Source organism: Apodemus sylvaticus, chromosome 7 (genome assembly GCF_947179515.1).
Source record: "Apodemus sylvaticus chromosome 7, mApoSyl1.1, whole genome shotgun sequence".
NCBI classification, from domain to species: domain Eukaryota; kingdom Metazoa; phylum Chordata; class Mammalia; order Rodentia; family Muridae; genus Apodemus; species Apodemus sylvaticus.
In genome coordinates this window covers 2352824-2375745 of record NC_067478.1, presented here as the reverse complement: position 1 = coordinate 2375745, position 22922 = coordinate 2352824, and the positions used below count along the sequence as shown (strand labels likewise).

Sequence of the window (22922 nt, the reverse complement as noted above, 5' to 3'; positions counted from 1 at the left end):
TAGGGATCTCAGAAACAATAAAGTGCTTTCTGAGCATCTAGCCCAGGGTCTAGAATCAGCCACCACAAAGAACCAGCATCCAGAGGGCTGGGGATTAAGGGCCTGATTATCCCAGTGTTGGGCTGTCAAGTGGGTGGGCCTGTGCTCACAGGACACCTCATCATGCCTTATGTATGGCCCTTCCCCTAAAGCCTGGAACTGCCAAACCCCTGCCCAGAGCAGACAAGGAGCCAGGAGACGACTATGGTAGAAAAGTCTTTTATTTATTGTCAGGCTCCACGGCCTGGGCTTAGGGCCCAGAAGCAGCTGAGCAGAGCTGGGTCCTCTGTCCTCACCCCTACTCCAGCTTCTCTTTGTCCTGCCTCTGCTCTTCCTCCAGTGCCAGGGATCTCTCACGCTCCTTTACCAGCTGGACACCGCAGTAGGTGACAAACAAGACCGCCAGTGTGGTCTGGGGGAAGCCTGAGAGGGAGCCATGATACCGGGAGACTCAGCCTCACGTCACACACCCCTGCTGGGTCTCTCGAGTGCTGGGGTGATGCCTGTGTGTCAGGTGGATCAGAGGTTTTTGTCCTTCATGGAAGGTCAGGCACATGCTGTGTCCCCTCACTCTGCCCCTTACCTGTAAGTATCAGGCGACGGGCAACCAGCTCTGTGAATTCAAGGCTGTTCAGGCTCACGAGATTGTACATGATGATAGCCCAGAAGTTTACAGCCCCGCAGAGGGCCCGGACCCTCCGAGACATTTGCTCTGATAGCCGGGCCTGTTGTTCAAGAATATGTCGACAAGAGAGCCGGAAGAGAGGACATGGTCAGTCAGTCACTCAGGCCCAGAGGGATGATAAGAGTTCACTAATGCAGCCAGGCCCTGCCACTCAGGGGTCAGGGAGACCCAGGTTCCCACTGTGCAAAACACTGTCCTGGCAAACAAGAGGGGCTTAGGGAGAAATTCTGGAGCAGGGACCAAGGGAGCCTGGATGATTCCAGAAAGCACCGTGCCACCACCTCCTGTTATCAGGCTGATCCCAGCCAGTCACAGCCAGGAACCTTCTGCCCACCTCGAGTTGTGCCAGTGGCCCATGCTCTGCCAGCTTCTGTACCCAGAGCTCAAAGTTAAGGCCGAAGCAGTTGAGAACAGACCACAGGTAGACAATGTCACAAGGCCCGAGCCACAGAGTGGTGACAACAAACGTGGCCACGGATGCAGCCAGCTCTGGGATCACAGAGGAGTGGTTCCCGCCAATATGGTCATACACATATCTGCAGGGAAGACGGGAGAAGAGCCGTCAGGAGCGCGGGGTGCCCAGCAGGGCTGTATATGGTGTGGCAGCCTCCGCACCTCGCATTTCTTCCCTGCCCTGCCCCAAACTGTGGAGGGGCGAACTTGGAGTTTGTATCTGCAGCTGGATTTCTCTAGTTCCTAGCTTTGACCCACCTAGACCCAAGATTTTTCAGAAACAGTCCGTGGGTGACCCAAGCCTGTGTCTTTGGCTCAGTCTCCTTACACAGACATTCGTCTGCTATGAGACATCTCACTGCAGACACTGCTTCTCCCGCTTCCTCTAAGCCAGCGCACAGCGCACAGCCCCACCTCGACTGAACACCAGTGGATAGTTACTCAGGCTGCAGGCTGTAGTCAGGATTCTCCAACAGCCAAGGCACAAGTTCTGTGAGCTCTGCTGGTCATGACCCCTGCCCACCCCCTGCACCCCACTGCTGAAGTTTGGGGGTCCCTCTCATTACTGCTCAGGGGATCTTAGTCCTATGTTTGCCTTTGACACCCCCCACTACATTCTCCACAGATGCTTTAAGAGAGAAGCTCATGGGGCTGGAGGGCTGTCTCGGCAGTTAAGAGTGCACACTGCTCTTACAGAGGACCTGGGTTGATTTCCCAGAACCCACATCAGGTGGCTCACAAGCTCAGTTTTGGGATATTCGACGCTATCTTCTGGCCTCTGTAGGCATCATCTACAGGCATGTGGTGCACACACATACATTCAGGCCCACACATGTACACACAGAATAATAAATCTTATTTTAAAGCGTGGCATCAGTTCACGACACACCCTCCGATCATAAATGAAGCTCTTTGTGGTGTGAAGACACTCTGCGGCCACGTGTCTGCCTCCTGCTCTGACTTTGTATCCTACACGCCTCCCCTCATGAGCTGGATCTTCAGACTCAATTCACACCTCAGAGTGTACACTTTCCTCTTCTCTGACCTCACACGAGCCTGGCAAACATGTCCTCTTAGAGGCCTGCTCAGACTCCAATCTAACGAAGTTTCTAGCCAAGGCCAGCTGCCCTACCGAGTCACACCGTTTTCTCTCCCACACTTTCCACTCTCTAGATGGGTGTGTGCATGCATGCCCCCCCCCTCTCTCTCTCTCTCGTGTGTGTGTGTGTGTGTGTGTGTGTGTATGTGTGTGTCTTCATCTGCTTTTAGCCTGCTTTCCTCACGTGTGAACGTGTGTGTGCGCATGTGTGTGCATGCCTGCCTGTGTATGTGCATGTGCGTGTGCGTGTGCGTGTGCGTGTGCGTGTGTGTGTGTGTGTGTGTGTGTGTGTGTGAGTCTTCATCTGCTTATAGCCTGATTTCCTCATGGGACTGTAAGTTCTGTGAGTTCAGGGTCCTTGCATTGTGCTGCATCTGGAGTACCAATCACACAGTGCCTTCCACACATAGCACCTACCACACAGCCTGGCGTACTGCCTGCCACACACCAGCCTTTTAATCCCAGACCTCCTCTCCAAGGCTCTCTTCCCCACCTCACCTCATCCACACACCCTAGGATCACACCCCAACCTGAGCTCTCACCCCTTCTAAAGTCCTACTCCGCTCAGTGAAGCTGCATCTGTCCATGCCCACTGGCCTTACAGTTCTCGATGGGCTCACAGCGGCCACCATCATTACAAACTCTTGCTTCTTCCTGCTCATCCACCCGGGAGGGAGGCTCTGCTCACTCCCCACCCTACACCATGGAAACTTTCCTCCTCAGGTACGGGATCCTAAATGCTCTCCCTCCGGTCCCTACTAGGATCTCTCCACTCAGCTTCTTCCTGCTTGGAAATGGTGACCACACCCCTGGCCTACTGCATCTCTCCGCTGGCCACTCTTGCCCGTTTCAGCATCTGTGACTGACCCGGTCATCCTCCTCTTTCCCCATTCTCCCGTTCCTCCATCCCTCTCCTCCCCTGCTGCTTTTCAAGGCCGACCTCTGACCTCCGGGACCTGCCTCTATCAGTCACCTTCTATCCCGCGTCTCCCTCAGCGCCCCCACTGTGTCCCACTCCTCCCTGAAGCTGCTCTTCTGGTTTCCCAGGAGCCCCTTCAACACTTCCCAGCCTCTCCCTGCCCTGCCTCTGCAAGGCAAGCGAAAGCCCCACGCTGCCGGCACTAGCCCTCCCCAGCGTGTGGCAGCACCCACTTGGGAACCTCTGCCTGCACACTCCGGTTTCTGGGCTCCATGGACACCCCTACTAAATGACCTCACACCGAGCGGCCAACTGTGTCTCTACTCCCACCATTTCTGGGACCTTGCAAAGTCCAAAGCTGTCTGTCACCCAGGCAGCTGGCACAGCCTCCTCACCGCCCCTGCTTCCTCCCGCCCAGAGCCAATCGCTAAGACAAGCAATGACCCCCCTCGCCCGTTGGACCGCCTGCCTAGCAGGAAGGCTGGTACTGCTCTCCAACTCACTTGCAAAGCCAGTCATTGATGCCCCGGTCGAAGTGCCTGTGGGGAGAGCATAGAGCATGAATCTGCTAGACGCAGAGCCCTTGGGCATGGGCGATGAAGCGGAGCGGGGCGGGACCGCGACCTGCGGTTGGTGGGCCCTCCTCACTCACGTTTCCCCGAAGACGTAGAGCGCAGTGATGCACTTAGGGGGCTGAGGAGGGTCCAGATGGTCCAGGCGTGCCACGGTGTTGACGACACCAAACAGGACAGCTGCCTTCACCCAGTCGTACACCAGGTTTGAGTAGGCCAGGCCCGCTGGTGACAGGTGACATCACTGTCTGGGGGTCAGTGCACTGACCACCCCACGGGAACAGCTAATGCTGAGCCTAACCTCTCCCCTGGACAGAGAGTCTTGTTTCTGTCCCACCCCCACCTCCACTGGAGACCCTGCACCTCCCTGGAGGTGTGTGCCAGGCCCCAGTGCCCCACGAAAACCAGCCACCGCCCTCAAGTGCCACCCGCAGTTTGGGAGAGTAAGGGTTTTGCATGATGAAGCAAACGTGCGTCCTACACATTTCAGACTCAGTTCTGAGTCCTAGCACTGTTGGGTGCTATGTGCTTGATAGTATTCTGGTGATAGCCCTGTCTCCACCGTGCGCTGGGGACACACCAAGAGCACTGTCTGGGAGGCGGCTGGCGAACTTGAGATCGCTGGGGATGGTGAGGATGTAGAAGAAGTGGAAGAAGATGTCGACGGCCACAATGGCTGCCGCGCTGAGTCCCGCCTGGGCCTGGATGTGCCACAGCTCGCCCTCCGGCCTCACTGGCTCCTGGCTCACCTGGAGGGACAGAGCCCTGTCTGAGAGGGGACCCACAAAAGGCCTGGGGAGAGGAGACACAGCTTCCTGAGGACAGGGTGCTCATGCTTGGGGAGCTGTGTCTGAGACGGCAGGTCAGGAAAAGGAGACTGGGCCATGTCCTGTGAGCCCACGGGGTTTCCCCCTCACCTGAGCATGGAAGCGGTCAAAGGTCATGATGGGCCCGAAGAAGAAGAAGGGCAAGTAGAAATTGTACTTGAGCAGGTCAGTGAGGGAGTAGCGGCGGTCAGGGTGGGCGCAGCTCTCCAGCGCGAAGCTGGTGCACCGGAGAACCGTGAAGGTGCTTCCCCCGTGGAACAGCACGTCTTGAAGATCAAAGGTGCCTGTCACAAACCCGCTCTGGAAGGAGACAGCAAGCCCCCAGCTCGCTAGCAGGTCCACGCTTCTGGGGAAAGCCCCCTGCCCAGCGTCCCGTGGGAGCTGGGCCCAGCCCTGCCAGGCAACAGTGGCTGGCTTTAGCTCTGCAACATGACAGAGCAAGAGATGAGCTGGGGTGCAAATGGTCACCTTACTCAACGGCTTGGAGGGGAGACCTTTGGGGTCTCAACACTCTCCCCTCCACGCCTGCATACCTGCCAAGAGATCCCGGGGTCCATCTTGAAGGACGCCAGGCTGGCCAGACCAAGGGCAAGGCACAGCCAGCGCTGGCCCAAGAGTGAGGCCACATAGAGGATGATACAGTGGCCAAGCAACAGCAGCAGGTACCATGGGCCCATTGTGCCCACCACAGCCAGGACTCCATACACAGCATACATCCAGGAGCGGAGCTGTGGACACGAGCGGCCTCAGTTAAACTCTCTGTGCTTATGGGAGGAGACCCTGGGGTGGGTTTCCCATGGCATTTGGGACAAAGAGGGGGCATACAGGAGGAGGCCACGTACCCGAGGGAGGCCCAGCTCACCTGGGGAGCCACCATTGTGCAGAGTTTGGCAAACAGCACGTGTCCAGAGAGGACAAAGACAATGACGTTTCGGAAGTTGGTAAACCACATCACCCACTCGAAGTCAGCCACATCCTGGACAGCCCGGACAGGAAGAAGTACAGCAGATGAGGGCAGTGAAGAGGGAAGAGCCCATCAGAGAGCATGCCCCATGTTCCAGGACAGTGGCTGCAGGTGTCTGCCCTCACTCTGAAGGAGGTGTTCAGGAATGGGGAATGGATGAAGGTCCTAAAGGACAGGCCTGCTCCTCAAAGCTGTCTCCCCTGGACTCAGCTCGCTCCTGACATTCTACCCCCACCCCCACCCTCACCCCCACCCCCGCCACCATTGCCTAGCTCTGGAAGGCAGAACCAGAGGGCCAGCTTGTCCTAAATGAGACAGAAGGTGCTGAAGTTCAAAGCAGAGCCTTCCTTGCTATACGGCATGAGAACAGCAAACATAAGAGTAGGGAAGGTCATGGGGTCGGGTATGGCCATGGGCCAGGGACCTGAGAGGCGTGGGAAACTTACCATCTTCCGGCCCAGGTACTCCCAGCCAGGCCTCACAGACTCTCGGAAGGCCTTCCTGTGGGCCCCATCTGAGAACAAAGTGTGGCCTTTGAGTGGGGCCTCATATATTCCTTCCCTGGGCCGCCCCACCTGAAGAGGGTGCAGAAGGTGGGGGAAGCTTTCTGGGTTGCAGGGGTCTTAAGTGTGTTTGGAACTGTGCCCAAACCGGGGCCTAGAGACTCCTCAGGGTCTGCAGCCTCCAAGTTTCTGGTCTGTCGCTCAGAACTCTTGAGGCTTCCCAGGCTCCTGTCCCGGGGCCCCGTTACCTTGCGACGCCTCCAGGAGGCCTTGGCCAGCATAAGCCAGGGCTCCGCTCAGCACCAGGAAGCAGAGGCCAAGCTCAGCTGGGGGCAGTGCTGTCTTGATGCCCATGGCCAGGAGAGGGCTGTAGGAGAAGCGTGAGTGAGAACCCCAGGCCCAGCCTCGCCTCGCCTCTCCTGACGGACCCTCACTAGGGCTGTGGAGCCCTCTGAGGAGACTGGTCCACTCAGCCCCTAGGGACTCTCTCTGTCAGTAAATCTTGGCCCCACCCCGGCACCTCCTTGCTTCCTCTGCAGCTCCCAATCTTGTTTCCTTTGAAGATTCTGCAGAGTCCAGACTTCGCACAGACCAGCTTCCTCTCCTTCATACCTCTCTGACGGGCTGACAACTTGGGACACCAAATTGTTCCTGTAAGACTTCCCCAACCGTGGGGTCTTTCCCATGGGGGAGACTCTGTCTCTAGCCTGTCTGTCAGTTTCCCCATCTCTCAGGGCACCTCCCTCAGCCCCAGCAGAGCCCTGCCCACAAGGTCCCCTGAGATCCGGTGACCTCCCCTAGCACCAACGTCCCAGACTCACTCAGCTCCCAGCTCTGCCTGACCCCATTCCTCTGCCAAGCTGTGAGTCTGTCTTATCTCAGGTCCCTGCCTGTGTTCACCCACTGTCCCTCCTGAAGTGCTGTGCAGTCTAAGCTCTTGCTGCAGGCTGGAGATTGTGCTATTTGAGGCCCCAGAGTGGCCAGAGCTGAACCAGGCAGGGCCAGGCAGGAACTGGGAGGACGCTGGCTGCTGTCCAAGGTGCTGACCGGTATCAGGCCCAGGATGTGTCTGGTGGCTCCCTCTGGCTACCCTGCTGGGCCATCCCTGGGGTCTGGGCCAGTAGCTAAGCCCCTCCCATACTCTTCAGCCTGGACTTCAGTCTCCCAATGGTTGCCTAGGTTCAGACCTGGAACCGAGGGAAAGAGGAACGCGGAGCCGTGCCCTTTTGGAGATGGGTGGGGTCACCCCATCTCCCCCAACCTGAGACCTCCCAATTGCAGATTTGTCTTCTCCAGCCCTGCATCCAGGGCTCTGAGAGGTCGCTCCTTGCTACACAGAGAGGTGCGGGTCAGAAAGTGTCAGGGAACCAGAGAGGCCATCCAGTGAAAGGGCAGGTGCTCCCGGTGAGTCCCGGCTGAGACCAGGCCACTGCTGGCCCCTCGCGCGCGCTTGCTTTGGGCCTGGCCTCTGCACTGTGGCTGGAGGGCTGAGACACCGCTTCATCGGTAGGGTGGGGGAGGGAAGCCCAGGATCAGGTTAGTGGAGCAGGAGAGTGAAACCGGAGCGGGGAGCGGATGAAGAGCGTGCAAAATAGCTGTGTCAGCTGCCTCCCACTCGCTACTTTCCAATTTTAGCTCCCCATGGCCGGTGGGGAGTGTCCCCAGGGAGACCTCAGCAGGGGGCTGGCCCCCAGCCTGGGGCCCCTCCTGATAGACCCCTGGACCTGTGCTGACTGTGGGCCCGGGGTGCCCTTCACCTAGGGCTTGGCTCAGGTTCACCCGGAGTGAAGCCCATCTTGGGGCTCATGGCTCAGCTCTGGGCTGAGACCCACAGGCCTCCAGGGCTCCAAGAAGGGCTGCACACCCAACTTGCACTGACCTTGAAGAGGCTGCGAGGGACCCTGGCGCTCTGCCCACCTCAGGGCTCCGGGGTCCTGCGTCTGACCGTGAGTCTGTCCGGCTGGCTGAGCTGTGGGGCTACGGTGGGGTGTGTCCAGCTCTGGGGTCCCCACCCCCTGGAGGCTAGAGCGGTGAGTGGTGACAGCCGGAGGAGGGGGGAGGAGGTGGCCTTCCTGGAGTGGAGCAGACCGTTTGTGGAGCAGAGCCTAGTGCTGCAGTACTGTTGGCCACAGGGAGCTGCCGGAGCGGCAGGGAGGATGTGGGGGTGACGAGAGTGGGAAGGGGTTTCTGGGGATACAGACTCAGGCAGGGGCACCTGGGCCTCACTTGACCTCCCTCTCCTCAGCCCTGGAAAGCCTGCGCTTCCCTTTGTGCTGTGCCAGGGTCTCCTCTTCCAGGAAGCCCTCCAGGCAATCTCTGCAGAATTCTAGTCAGCCCTGCTCCCACTGCCAGGGCACCCATATACTGTATGTGTAGTCTTACACACTTGGGCTCTGTGAACTCCACCTGCAGCCTTTACCTGTGACCCTGAAAGGTGTCCAGGGCAGGCCTGTCTAGTTACCATCCTGCGTCTCCATCCTGACAAGAGCCTGGGCTAGACAGGCACAGGTGTTAGGGGAGGGCTAGAATTTCTGGTAGAATTGGCACTGGCAAGGACTATGGTGCTGAAGGCTCCAGGATTCAAGCCTTGTCTCCACAGAGTTGACTGGGGGATGGGGTGACATCAGGGTCACCTGGAATGGATGGTGTCCTCTTAATGGCAGGCAAGAAACCCTGATGTAAAATCTGTAGGCAACTGACGTCTGTTCTGGGCAGGGCTCCGAGAGATCTCCACTCTTGAGTCTTCCTCTAGGATGAGATCCCCACAGTAGAGGGGTCTGCATGTGCAGCTCCTCTCATGGACAAGGGCTTGAGGAGAGGTCCTGGGACCTCCCACTGTAAGCTCAGTTGATGGACAGGGCAGGTGTGCCTCCACCCATGAGGGTGCTGTAAAAACCCTGGGAACTTTAGGCCATGAGTTTCCCCCCAGGAATGCAACCACATGAGCCTAGAGGACGGCACTGGGAGGGCAACAGGCAACCCTCCTGAGCATGGCCGAGAAGTCATGATGCTGGCCTCTGATCCTGAACAGGGCTGGGCAAGGAGTTGCAGTGGAGGGGCTGTCTGCTGACATGACTGGGATGTGGATGCCAGAGGCAGCTAGGGTCAAAGGGCAGGGGGGGGATAAGCAGGGTTCTGGCTTTGTGGGCAGGTGCGGTTGACACCAGAGCAGTGTGCTGCGGCACAATCAGTGGCTATCACTATCATGGACAGTAAAGAATACTAGCCAAGAGGCGTGCAGAGTAACTCTTTAATGTCCTCACAACCCACAAGGACCATCTCCAGCTGCTAGAAAGAAAACTGGGGCCTAAGGTGGAATAGTTGAGGTCAGCTCCAGAAGCCCCTGGAAGGGTCTGCACCACAGGTATGCAGAGCAGAGCAGAGCAGAGAGGCCGCTGTGGGCAGGCCATGCACTTGCTGTGCTGGACAGCAGCGTCCTCTGAGATGAGACATTTCATCCTCAGGGAAGGAAGCCCCTTATGACTAAGGAAGCAGACAACTCAGAAGCTTCAGCAAGTCCCTGAAACTGAGGAGAGAGCCCCACCCTCCCCAGCTTAGCTGTAAGGGCAGAGACACCCTGAAAAGCACCAAGATACCTGGAAGGGACTTAGGTCAACTGAGCCACCTGGAAGGGAAACTCCCCAAGCGGCTGAGAGGCCTGAGGCTGTGCAGTGTGCTCCAGGCCCCCAGCTCTGTGAGCTGTCGCTGTGCTGGGTGGGCTTTGGCGATGCAGCTGTGGCTGAGTCATTTCTGCTCCTGTAACCCTTCACCATACTCCTGTATGTAACCCCAATAAAACTCACTGCTTTACCAAGTCGAACTTCGGTGGTGCCCTTATTTGGTCAGTTCCCTCTGGGGTGAGTAGACACGTGTTTGAATCACACACACACACACACACCACGGTGCTGTCGGGAGGTACTAAGGCTGAAAGGTTGAAGCCACTGTTTGGGGGCTCTGCTTTCATTTGTTAATGGGCTTCTCTTGCTCTTGAGGGATCCAGTGACTCATCCTGCGGGCACAACTCATTGCTCTTAGGGGTGCTAGGGAGCCAGACCCTGAGGCAGGGCCCACTCGGCAAGGGCACTCTCCCTGGTGACCTGACACTGCAGCATACAGGAAGGTAGCCTGTGCGGAAGGCAGAGGGGTGGAGACTGGGTGAGGCCCTCCCTCACCCAGGGGCTCTAGAGTGGGGCATTGGCCTAATGAACAAGGGCCTGGAAGCTGACTGGGCTGCGGCCTGCACAGGACTGAGAGCTGCTTCCTGATGCCTCAGGGCTCCGTGAGGAAGCTGTGACGAGGGGGAGCCCGGGGCTCTTCAGCTCAGTCTTTTCTAGGTTGTTTCTTAGACAAAGTGTGGGCAAGTGTCCTGGCTGTGCAGGCAGTACATGCTGGGTGTGTCTGGGTGTGTCAGCTATGTGCATGTTATGTGGTGTGCTGTGTGCATATGGAGGCTCAGGAACAGGGAAAGACTGCATATGGCAAGGCTCTCTGGCATGTGGAGGGGGCTGTTGGTTCACGGGGCTTGATGTGACATCGACAGGCTGCTTTGGGACACTCCCACTGGAAGCCACCTTGTCCTGGACTCTCTGGGGATGGGGAAAGGGCCTGGTGACAGTGGGCTTTGTTTGGGTCAGCTGGATGTGGCTTGCCCTTGTCCACTGGTGCCCAGGGCGCTTGTCTGCCTCAGCTCAGCGCCTAGAAACACTGCTCAGCAGGTGTGTGTTGACTTAAGAGGGAGAGCACAAAGACTGGGCATTTACTGAGTGTTTCCTGTGTGCTGCTCGCTGCTCCACACACAGTGAATGTCCTAGCTCAGCGGGTGCTGGGCAGTGAGGGACACTGGGAATCTGGTCTACCTCAGCCAGCAGAGGTGGGGGAGGGGCCCTGGCACAAAGACCCATGCAAATGTTTGAGGTTGCCTGGAGATGTTATAAACTATACTCACTGGCCTTTTTAGGTCCAGTGCCTGCAGGAGCTGGCATAGGTCAGGACTGCCATGCAGACAAACCTCTGTAAGAGGCCTGCTTCCCATGGGGCACCTGGCAGCAGGACCTCTTCCCCTCCCACTCTTTCACCAGCATGGATGAAACCAGCCTACGGACACTTGTCCTTGCACAGAAGTCATCAGCAAAATGTCTTACTCTGTGAATGGCCCTCTGAACAAGGTTTCTAGTGCCGTCCCATTTCACAGATGAAGGCAGATGAGACTGAGGCAGAGAGATTAGTGACCTGCCCAGAGCCATACTACTTTTGAGTGGGATAAAGCCACGTGGCTCCCAGCTAAGGTTCAGGCAGCACAAGCCAGGGCTCCTTCCTCTAGCTGCCAGCAGAGGGGCCACAGCAGACTCGCACTCCTCTAAGGGGGGCTGGCTGGTCCTTGCCTGCTTCCTACTCCATAGGTTCTTCTGAGGCCTGGCGCCTGTACCCCCACATGTCCAGACTTCTCTTGGGATCCCCAGAGCCTGCAGAAGGTGTGCACAGCTCTCCTACTTCTTATTGTCACATACTGTCCCTTCCCAGCACAAGCCTTCCTGTCCCCTCTGTGTCCTCTGCTTGCAGAAGCAGCCAGGGGGGGGGGGATTCTTCCGCCCTAAGACTCTTGGGATGGTCCTGGAATTGCCACCGCATCCTAACAGCCTCAGCTGCATCTGGCTGTGAGATTTCAGGACTCCCTGGATGGCCCAAGAATGGGCTGAGCACACAGGGTCTCAGGCAACCCAGACTTTCCAGAGATCCCTGTCACAGTGTCACAAGTACACACATGGCTGTGTCTCATGGGAGGAAATGTGCTGACAGCCACAGACTGGCATGTGTCTACCCACTTGTTCAATGCCTGTGTGGAGCTGCTTGTGTGCTGTGTGTGAGCATGTACGGCTGCTGTGTCCGTGTGACAGCTATAGGCAACCTTCCCCGGGTCTAACTACGACTGGCTATAACTGCAGCCAAGGGGATGACACCATTACAGTCGCTGAGATGAGGGTGTCCTGGGCTGCTCCTGCAGCAACTTGTAGCTCACCATTGCCACGAAGACACACTGCCCATGTACCAAGACCCACTGTCTCACCTGTGCACCCTACGTCCCAGCCCTGCCTGGGTTACCTTCTGACTCCAGCACCCATACCTCTGGGAGCAGTTATAGGCAGAACTGTGTAGCCTTGGGGCCATCCAGAGCTCTAGCATTCACTCAGCTGGAAATCCTAGCTTTGGACTCTGGACCACCAGAATGACCTATTGACACAACTTCTATTTGGAGGCCTGGGCCCACACCTGTAAGCCCTACCTACTAAGGACCAGGTTTCCCCGGCAGGGCAGGAACACACTCCACCAGAGCTGTCGTGACTGTGAAAGTAGACTTGTTATTCCAAGCCCAAGGCTCTGCCCTGTGCGGTAAGTACACAGAGAGGCTGGGCGCAGGAGGATGGCTAGTGGGAGCTAGGGTCCGCCTGAGAGAGGGCTCACAGGAGAGGGCCAGATGGCTCCAGGAAGCTCCATCAGGAAGCACCAAGGGGCTCACCCATGTGTGGAGAGCATGCAGCATCCCAGCGGCCCTGGAGAGGCCCCAGGGCATGGACAGCAGCCCCTGCGTGAGGAACCACACCAGCTGGGATGGCAGCTCAAACGCCAGCCAGGAATGGTGGGCCACGGCCCCCGCTCGGGCTCCTTCCACCTGCTCTGCCGGGATCCCGAACCCTTCTGGGAGGAGCTGTGTGGGTGCTGCCTGGACCTGAAGTGCTGGTCCTCCGGAGTTGAGCTAATAGCTGTGTCCTACTGCTTGTTGGCTTTCTGCTGCCGTAGCGCCTGCAGGAAGACCCCTTTCACCTGGCCCAGGGTCTGATGGTACATGCGGAAGTCCTCCTCCTTCCCTCTCAGGGCACTGCCCAGGGCGTCCCTCAGTATTCCGTTCTCTTCCATCTGGATGGCCAGCCTGGAGCAGAGGGAGACGGGGCTGAGTGCACTAAGCCAGGCAGCAGGGGTTCTGGGCCCAGGGCCTAGAGAAGGAGCTCCGGTGCAGGCTCAGGACTCTCACCCATCTACCCTTCTCTGGACCCCCTGGGGACACACAACAAATGGATCTGTCTCTGGGCCTGTTCACGGTATTGACCCAAAGGTTCCCAGTGACCTCAGCTATCCAGATTCCTAGTTTTGTTTTGTTTTTTCCTACCATATACATATGATTTTTTTTTTTTTTTGGACAGGATTGTATGTGTCCCAGGCTGGACTCAAGCTCCATCAGCAGCCGAGGGTGAGCTTGAACTGATGGTCATGCCACACCACTGCTGAGGGCCAGCAGTACAGCTGCGCACCACCATGCCCTTGGACACAGCTCTAGGAACTGAGCCAGGGCTGTGCTGGCTGTGACAGCCCTCTGCTGACTGTGCCGGACCTGGCCCCTCAGTTCCTCGTTACAGGTAACTGCTGGAGAATGCAAGAGCACAGCCCAGGACTGAGAAAGGTTCTCTTGGAAGCCTGGGTCATCGGGGTGCCGTGGAACCCTCCACAGGCCAGTCCTAGCACGAGCATCCTTCTGGGCAAGGAGCGTCCTGAGTGCAAGGGAGAGGGGCATGGTCCCTCTGCCCAGGAAGCCAAGCCTCCATCCAGGTGTCTCTACCCTTTCCAGAAGGCTGGGCAGGAAGCACCTGGCATTCAGCTCCTGTATCTGGGACTCCATGGGCATATCGCAGAGCTGCGTGGAGGAAGCATCTTTCTTGGCACTTCCGGCCGAGTTGGGCTTGGTGCTGGCAGCAGGAGGTCCTGTGGAGGAGCAGCAGACACTTTCTGTAGTGAGGTCAGAGCTATGCAAGCTCTCCTTTCTCCCCCACTGTGGGTTGCAGGGGTGGGGTTGCCTCTGCCTAGAAGCCTTCCCTAACTGCTCTCTAAATCTCTAACCCGGGCTCTGCCCTTTACCCTCTGCTCTCTGCCCCATCCTCCTTCCTGCCTCCTTCCCGGTTCTCTGCACCACGTCCTTGTGCTCACTGGTCCCTGCCGTTGTGTACTTGGCCTCCTTGCTTCCCTCACCTCTGCTAGGGAGGTGGTTTCACAACCTGACCATCTCATGAGCTGTCCTGGGACAGGTGAGAGAGCAGGAGAGCTGTGCTCCCAACAGGCCGGTGAGGGTCAGAGGCCACATGGGCCCTTCAGGCATCTTGGACCACAGGACAGAAGCTACCTAGATAAGGAGAGCGACACCCAAGAAAGGAACTTGGGCCTCCCAGCCATGGAACGTCCACCCGAGTCCTACTTACAATCTGGCCCAGCAGACCAATTCTGCACAAGACCAATTTTGATCAGGGCTCCATTAGGCTCACTCGAGGGCCAAGCAAAGGCTGTGGCAGTCGGTGCATGGGATGGTGGCTGAGGGCATGAAGTGGGGCAATGGTGTTTTCGTGCTAAGGCTCCTAGAGGACAGCCACTGGGACCTGAGTCTCTGGGAGCTGTGGTGGGACATGGGGCAAGAAGTCCCCCCTCCCAGTGCACACACACACACACACAGAGCTCCGCACCCTTACTGATGAAGAGCACGGCGCCCACCTGCTCCCACGGCCGTGTCACCTCCCGGGCTCCTACCTGGCTTGTTCTTCGTGGATTTCTGGGACACCGAGGCCCTGGACGGCTCCAGGCGCATCTTCTCCAGGTGCTGCTCCAGCAGTACGGCTCGCTGGCGCTCCTCCTGCAACCTGCGCTCGGCTTCCAGAAGCTTACCGCTGCTCTCCTCCACCCTGGCCATGAGACAAGCCGCTCACCCTGGAGGCAGGTGCCACCATATCCAGGTCTTGGAGGCCGCAGTGGTGGACATACTATGGAGGGGTAGCTGGCCACCCTTGACCTGATGTTCATGGCACTAACACTAGAACAGGCATTTTAAACTCGTATCATTCCCTGAGGCTTGTGATGCCACCTGGGCAGGGGTCCCACCCCTTTGCTCCCAACCCCTGTCCCCAGAGCAGCCACCTCTCTGGTGTTTCTGCTGCTGCCTCTAGCAATTTCTGCCACACAGTGCAGATGCCCATGTGCCTAGTTTTGAGGCTTAAATAGGTCTTGGTTCCTGCCATTCTGAATGACTGCATTGCATTTTACTATCTCCTATCAAACTCAGTCACGGCCCCCTTCTCGACTGAGCCGACACAGGTGGTATGTCTGTTTCCTATTGCTGCTGTAACATGCCTACCACAAAACCAGCAAATATTAACGAGCAAAATTAGCACAAAGTTGTTTGAAGACAACACAGAGTTAATGCCTCATGACTCTCCAAGTCTGAAGCCAGCAGGCTCTGTGCACCACAGGTTGAAATGCAATGACCTGGGTTTCTATCTAGAGTCCTTGGTGGTGGGTGGTGGGTGGGAGGAGAACTCCCTTCCAAGATCACTCAGAGCATGGGCATCAGGAACTGCCTGTCTTCCCTGCCTCCTGCTGGCTTCAAAGTGCACTGCCCCCTCCATCCTCAAAGTGCACTGTCCCCTCCATCCTCAAGGCTGCCTCTGAATCCCTTTGACCTGAGAGCTCCCCACAGCTTTCAGGAATGGCCCCAGGTAGGAAAATGGCTCTGCTTTTATGTGCAGAAGTTATTATCCAGGATAATCTTGTTTTGGGGTCCATGATGCAGTACAAAGTATTCACAGGCAGAGACATCATACCCTGCCTCCCACAGGCACACTGGGATCAGCCATCGATGCATCCTTACTTCATGATTTCCCTGGACTTACTGAGCGTCAGATGCTTCTCACATCTCTACGCCTACTGCAAACCCACAGCCCTGGAGGAGCCTGCTTTAATGATTTCACGCTGCAACCTGTCCATCCCAGGGTCCTTGCTGGGGCTCCTTAGAGCACTTTGGAGTTCTGTGGCACTAAACACTCAGAAGGCCAGGAATCTGAGATCCGTCTGAGCAGAAGGTTACAGGAAGAGGTGCGGATCAAAGCTGCAGACGGAAGTCCATGGCAGACGGCAGGGAATGAATGATCTTCTGTGTCAGATAGGGGGCAGCGAAGGATTGGAAAGATAAGAAACTTGAAAATAATCCAATCACTAACAAATACTGTGCACTAGCCTGTTGGTCTAACCAGTCAGCAGCCACAAGGTACATGCTATCTTCAAAAGCAAGATGCACACCAGCTCAAAGGTTGAAGGGAAGGGTGGCCTGTGCTCACGCCAGCACAGCTGAGCGGAGCTGAGCTGCCCGGTGCAGTGGGCAGCTGAACAAGATGAGCCCAGCTCCTCAGGCACATGGGGACATGGGTGTTTAGAGAGCCTTCTGTGGCCAGTGATGGCCTTACCAGCTGGTCACTGCAGACCTCAACAGACTCTGTCTGCTCTGTGGGGCACTCTAACCATCAATACAAACATGGCCGCTCTGCAGGGCACAGGGACAGTGACACAACGCTGCCACGAGGGAGCAGACAGCACCATGACAAGAGCAAGCTCACTGAGCAGTGGCCTCAGTGGGCCGGCCCGCCCATGTCCGCAGATGCTGGGACTGAGGTCTGAGACAACAGGATGGGGCACTGAGGGTCAAGATCAGAAAATGACAGGTAGCAAGATGGTTGTGGTCCGTATCTATGCTAATAGAGGTTTATAACCAAGACAAAGGACCTGCCCTGTGGGATGTCACCTGGGTGGCAGGGGTGGTGGTGGCTGTAGCCATGCAAGCACACGTAGTAGTGATGGTGTGTGGGGCTGATACCCATGCCCCAATCTCAGCCTCCCTCAAAACCTACAATGAGGACTCACATGCTTCCTGCTGGGGCTGTGTGGGGATCGGGCGTGTGTGTCCTGCCTGTCCACAGCTTTCTGGGCCCTACAGTTGTCTAGACTGACCTTTGTTGGGCTTTCCTGTCATAGAGACATCACCGAAGAATAGGGAAGATGCCATGAAGACCGCTGTGACAGGAGGGGTGGCTGTGAACAGAGACTGTCCGTGGCTGCTACCACAATCCCCAGAGAGGAACCTACGCTGTGCCCAGGGCTGAAGGGCCAAAGCGGAGCAGCAAAGGCTGCACCAGAACAGGAAGTGTAGGAGAGGTTCAGGCTGAAGATGAGCACAGGCCCCCCTCCCTGCCACTGGAGGAAAAGCAGCGATGCCCTGGGGGTGGGGGCTCAGTAAGAGTTATGGACTTGCCCTTCCTGACAGACACGATAGTCCTAAATGAAACAAAAACCCACCATCTTGAAGATAAAGGAATAACTGCTCTGGAATCCAGAGCAAGAGTCTACAAGGAAGGGCAGTCATGAGTGAACTGGTGAATGACAGGCAAGCAGGGTCGAAGCGCCCTCTACACAAGCAGTGACAGTTCAGAAACCAGGAGGGAGCCCAGCCTGCGGGAGAGCTGCAAGGCAGGCTCCCTGTACTGATGGGGACCAGAGCTTCTTAGCTTTGCCACTCACTGAGTGATCGTGTGTGTGTGTGTGTGTGTGTGTGTGTGTGTGTGTGTGTATACATGTACCGTTGTGCATTCAGGTGTGCATATATATGAGTGTGTATGGGTGAGAGCATGTATGTCTGTCAGGGGACAACCCCGAGCCTTCAAGCCCAAAGAGTTTCTGATGACTTCATGAATCACCACAGGCTTGCTGTCTTCAAACAATACAAGAATTCCAGGAAAAGAATGTCTGCAATTTAACAGCAACAGGATTCAAGACAACCTGATTAAAAAGTAGACAAAAAGTACTATGCCTCAGAGAAGATATGAGAGTTACTGGCTGCATATGAAAGAAACGTCCAGTATCTTTTATCTAGGAAGCACTAGGGAGACCAAAGCTACAGTGAGATAAAACTTCAGACCCACTAGGATGGCTACATATGGAGACAAAACAAAACCACCCGTGGCCCCTGGAGACCCAGCATCAGTAGCATCGGAGCTGTCTGGAAGGCCATGAGGGTGGTGCTAAGATCCTCTCTGCACAGGATAAGCACACAGGTAAAAGTAGATGCTATTCACATCCTCCAAGTCCCCAGAGGCTGGGGGTAGCGAGCTGGGGGGTAGGGCTCCAGTTTAACAAGTCCAGGGCCCTGGGTTCATCCCCAGCACATGGAAAAAATAAAACAAAATGCACCACTAATCACAGCACTTGGGAGGCAGGGAGGAGGGGCTCTATGAGCCTGAGGACACCATGGTCTACACAGTGAGATCAAGGCTTGCCAGAGCTGCATAGTAAGGCCCTGTCTCAAAAACAAACAAGTAAGCAAACACCAACAAAATGAAAACTAAGTAAACTGAGGACACAACACAAGAAAGTGTCTGAAAACTAGAATCCAGTAACTCAGACAGAGGAACGTAAAGGACATTGAAGAAGTCATGAGATCAACTCTACAGCTGTGAGAGACTCCACCTTGATGAGGTGGGAAGATCTATGGGGTATCAGAAAGTGAAACAGGCAGAGATTATGCAAAATGTATGGTGCACTTAAAACATTTATGACAAATTAAAAATTTAAAAGCAAACAAAGGCAAGGCTGCTGTCACTCTGCTGGTGAGCGGAACAGGAATGTGAGCGGACTCACAGGGGCAGGAGGGGCTCTCACCTCTGCTCTGCTCTGTCGGGAAGGGGTGCGCTCTGATTAACTGTGGGTCCCATCCACACTCATGGACTGAAGAAACCAATAGCTGGCATCGTGGAAAATGGGAAAGCATGATGTGAGTTTTCATAGTGTATGTAAGTGTGTATATGTGTTTGTGTGTGTGTATATGTATGTGTACATGTTGTGAATGTGTGAGCGTGTGTGAGCATGTGTGAGTGTGTGTAAGCATGTGTGTGAGCATGTGTGAGTGTATGTAAGCATGTGTGTATGAGTGTGTGTATGTGTGAGTGTGCATGTGTGCATATTGTGTGTATGTGCATTTGTATGTGTGTATGTGTGTGTGTATATTGTGAGAGCGTGTGTATGTGAATGTGTATGTACGTGTGTATGCATGAGTGTATGTATATATGTTTGTGTGTATGTTGTGAGAGTGTATGTGCATGTGTGTGTATGTGTGTGTTGTAAGAAAGTATGTATATGTGTGTGAGTGTGTATGTGAGTATGTGTGTGAGTATGTGTGTGCATTTATGAGTGTGTATGTGTATGTATGTGTTGTATGTATGTTGTGAGAGAGTGTGTGTACATGCATGGGTGTGTGTACGTTGTGAAAGAGTGTGTATGTGCATGTGCGAGAGTGTATGTGTGTGTGTGTGTGTGTGTGTGTGAATGAGTGTGCATGTCTATGTGTATGGAGGGGTTTATGTGTATATTGATGTGTGCTAAACCCATGTAGAGGCTACATGTCAACCTTGTTGCCCATCCTTAGGTGCCATCCACATCTTTTTCAGGACTGGGTTTCTCACTGGCCTGGAAGTGACGGAGTAGACTCAGCTACCTCAGGCATCCATTTCTTGTCTCCTCTGAGCTCTGGCAAGCAGTAATGGGAATAACTTTGAAAGAACTAAGTAAGCCTGACATCCTGAGGAGAGAAAGGTGAGCAAGCACGAACGAATGCCTCTGGGGAGCCGGAAGCAGGAGGCCGGCCTCGCCCCAGAAGCAGGAGGCGGCCTCGCCGATCTAGGGCGGCCAGCTTAGGCTACAACAAATAAACAAACAAAAAACAGATTTCAAACACCACCAGCAGCAACAAAATACGGTAAATAAAATAGCTTTTATGGCACTTCCATCTTTTTTAGAATTCTATCCCTTAAATTTCTCTTAGGTTTTCATTCAAGAGAAAGGCACCATAAAATATTTTTAAAAACAAAGGCCCAGAGAGCTGATGTTTCCTTCTGTGGCGGCCCTGACTGGAGTGTACAGGGGCAAGGGAGGGAGGGAACTGGGGTCTGAATGCTCACTTGCAGGGAGAGAAACACCACAACAGGAACAGTGAGAACCAGGTGACACAGGGTGACATGAGAGCCACTGGATGGCTGAAGGGAGCTTTATGCTACAAGACAAGACATCACTAAGAACAAAGTTCTAGCTTGTCACAGAGAAAGGCTCATCCTCAATGAGGGGCAAGAGGTGAGAAAAAGCAGTGAAAAGCAGTCAAAGCAAACAGGAAAGGCGGAGACACAGAAAATACCCAATGCTGGGGCTGGGGGCAGGAGGCAGAGGCAGGGGGGCCATGGGTTCTAGGCCAGCCTGAGCTACATTTGAACCGGTATCACAAAACAAAACAGGACCACCACAGCCAATGACATTCTTTTAAAAACAGATACATCTAGTGATATTTGCCATGGGAGATAGCCCCTCTCGCTCTAAGCAATGAGAGAAACAGCTCAGCAGGTAAAGCCTCTTGTTTCCAACCAAGCCTTACAACCCCAGTCAGGTCTCCAGAATTGCACACACACACACACACACATACACACACACACACACACACACACACACACACACACACACACACACACACACGCGAGCACAAAGGCACACATATGCACAGGTACACATATGCGCGCGCGTGCGCACACACAGACACACACACGCACACACGAGCGCAAAGGCACACATATGCACAGGTACACATATGCACACACACACATGCACACGAGTGCAAAGGCACACATATGCACAGGTAGTACATATACATGCATGCGTGCGCGCACACACACACACACACACAATTAAATAAATAAAAAACTAAAACTTTTTTTAAAGGAGAGAAATGGGTAAAAACCTAAGAAATAACTTATTTCTCAGACACTGTGCCCAGGTCTAAGGAGAGGAAAACAGCGGAAGCGGCTCACCCAGCTTCCCACAGCATATGTCAGTTGGGGTCCTCCCTGACTGCACCCTGGGGTGAGGGGATCCCAGCTGAGCACGCAACTTCTCTAGGACAACAGAGGTTGGTGATTGGGTGGCAAGAGGCTGAGGCAGCCAGTCACTGTGGGAAGCACAGAAGAGACAGGGAGCTACACAGAGGAAGTCCAGGCTAACTGCAAGAAAGGCTGCTGTGGAAGGCCTGGCTTCAGGGTAATGCTTGGGGGTGCTTTTGCTGATGCCCAGGAAGTAAAGACAACGTAACTTGGCTGATGTGTCTGAGGACAGTCTTGCAGAGCCCCCAAGTCTCATGGTATCAGAATAAACCCGAGGGCTCCTAGCAGCTGACAGAGACACATGACTCACAGAGATTGCCCGCCCTATACACGTCCTGGCTGATTTCCTGTCTCACCCTAGGCCTAGTCCTGTGAGGGAGGCCCTAGGAAGGCTTCCTTGAGGTGGGGGGGGGGCTGTGAGTCACTTTGCTCCACTTAGGACAGAGAAGACCATGGGAGTCCCAACAGCTGATGAATTGACATCTTGCGGAGCAGTTCTTAGTGAGGTACACGACCAACCACTGTGCTCAGAGCCCCTCCCATCACAGACATGACAAAGGGGATGGAGGCCAAAGCCCAGGGGGAGGGCATGGCTGTCATGCATGACAGACGTGAATGCAATCACACCGAGACTGGGTGTTTTCTGTATTCAAGACCCCGAGAGTGCAGCCTTTTCCTGCTTGGGTACCAATCGCCCTGGATCCCTTGGTAGCAATGCCCTGTTTTTCCTTCCAAAAGCCCCTATCCCAATTCTGTGAGAGCCTGGAGCTACTTCCAGCCTGGGTAGTCAAAGATCTAAAACTCTCACAAGGACAGTGACCCTTGGGCTCTTACTAGAGACTGCTGCACACTTAGACCTCTGGTTCAGGTTCCTCAGTATTTTCCAGTACTTTCCAGGTGGCCCTTCTACTAGGCTTAGGCAGAACTGGTTTCTATTATCTGTCATCAAAGAGCCCTGACTGACATATGACACTGCTGTGAGGACAGAAGCTTGCTGGTGTCCTTTGTCCTTCTCAGGATGGAGGTCACATGGCTGGCCCACATGCTGGCCTGGGTACCTGCAGTTCTTGCCAGCTGGGTCACTTGTGCAGGGGCACTGACTGAGCGAGTGGACTCTGTCAGCAACTGTCTGGAGGTGGCTGGACCCACTGGTCACCTTGGCTGTACACCCCCTTATGGCCTCTCAGAAACCCCTTCCTGTTCCTAGCAACTGCAGCACCAGGCTGGGCTGTGTCTCTTCCCCTGTGAGGCTCTCTGGTAGCTTTGGGAGAATGGCTACATTTGACAGAGCTTAATCTCCTTGAATTTACCTGACGGTACAGGGCTGCCTGAGAACAAGTCCTACCCGGATGACAGAACCCAGAGCTGTGGCCCTGGAGGGGCACGTGAGCTGTGATTGGGGGGGGGGCGGTCCCCACCCACAGGCTGAGGAGGGCGAGCAGGTGCCATGTGTTACCGCTTCTGCAGCACAGTGACAAACTCATTGAGCCGGTCCCGCTCCACCTCGGCAGCCTGCCAAAGGGCCTTCATTTCTGCAGCTTGTGCTTGCCAGCCTTTTTGTTCTGGGGAGTCCGAGAACCTGGGGCCAGAGTGGAGGACAGAGGTTATGTGCAGTTCAAAGACATATATATCCCCATACAATGGCAGAGGCACTGGGAAACTCGGAGGTTCTGAGATTGCCAGGGTGGGGTGGGGGAACCCAGCCACCATGCCCAGGTCTGTCTGAGGATGTGGCTTCTGGGGTCTGGTTCCCTGCCAGAGTCAAGTGGCTTCCCTTGGCTGATGGTCCCTAAACTATTCAGTGTCTGACCTGAAGTGTCACAGGTCCTTCCTAGGAAACGTAGCCCAGTGACTAATCGGCCACCTTGATTTAAAGCCCCATGGTAAACCTCAAGTGAGAGCGGCCACTGGAGGCTTGGTCTGACCCTGAGCCGACCTGCACGAGGGGAGGGGTGAGTGGCAGCAGATCTCCAGTGGACAGTGAGTAGGACTCGGGCTGGACAAGCTATCCTTTGTCTATGAGCCCACAAGAACAACAAAGGGTACATTTAGCCCCGAGTCTGGTTATATCCACAAAGATATAAAGG

General features: G+C 55.3%; 2 protein-coding genes across 2 annotated transcripts in view; both read right to left on the bottom strand.

Annotated features, from left to right (window-relative positions):
- Positions 1 to 314: 314 nt before the first annotated feature.
- Hhatl (hedgehog acyltransferase like) lies at positions 315 to 8016 on the bottom strand. Its single transcript, XM_052189258.1, has 12 exons — positions 7941 to 8016; positions 6310 to 6428; positions 6005 to 6072; positions 5457 to 5570; positions 5128 to 5322; positions 4685 to 4894; positions 4348 to 4516; positions 3848 to 3992; positions 3699 to 3734; positions 1059 to 1260; positions 623 to 764; positions 315 to 462 (listed from the first exon to the last, which is right to left on the bottom strand). Exons 2-12 carry the CDS (start codon positions 6413 to 6415, stop codon positions 338 to 340), a joined length of 1512 nt encoding a protein of 503 aa, XP_052045218.1. The 5' UTR covers positions 6416 to 6428; positions 7941 to 8016; the 3' UTR covers positions 315 to 337.
- A 4376-nt stretch (positions 8017 to 12392) lies between these two features.
- The window catches only part of Ccdc13 (coiled-coil domain containing 13), a 44740-nt gene continuing 34210 nt past the window's right edge, over positions 12393 to 22922 (bottom strand). Inside the window, exons 13-16 of the mRNA XM_052186929.1 lie at positions 22292 to 22414; positions 14627 to 14778; positions 13699 to 13813; positions 12393 to 12986 (exon numbers count right to left, since the gene is read on the bottom strand). Of these exons, the coding sequence (XP_052042889.1) occupies positions 12827 to 12986; positions 13699 to 13813; positions 14627 to 14778; positions 22292 to 22414 (550 nt within the window). The 3' untranslated portion in view covers positions 12393 to 12826. The remainder of the gene's footprint in view (positions 12987 to 13698; positions 13814 to 14626; positions 14779 to 22291; positions 22415 to 22922) is intronic.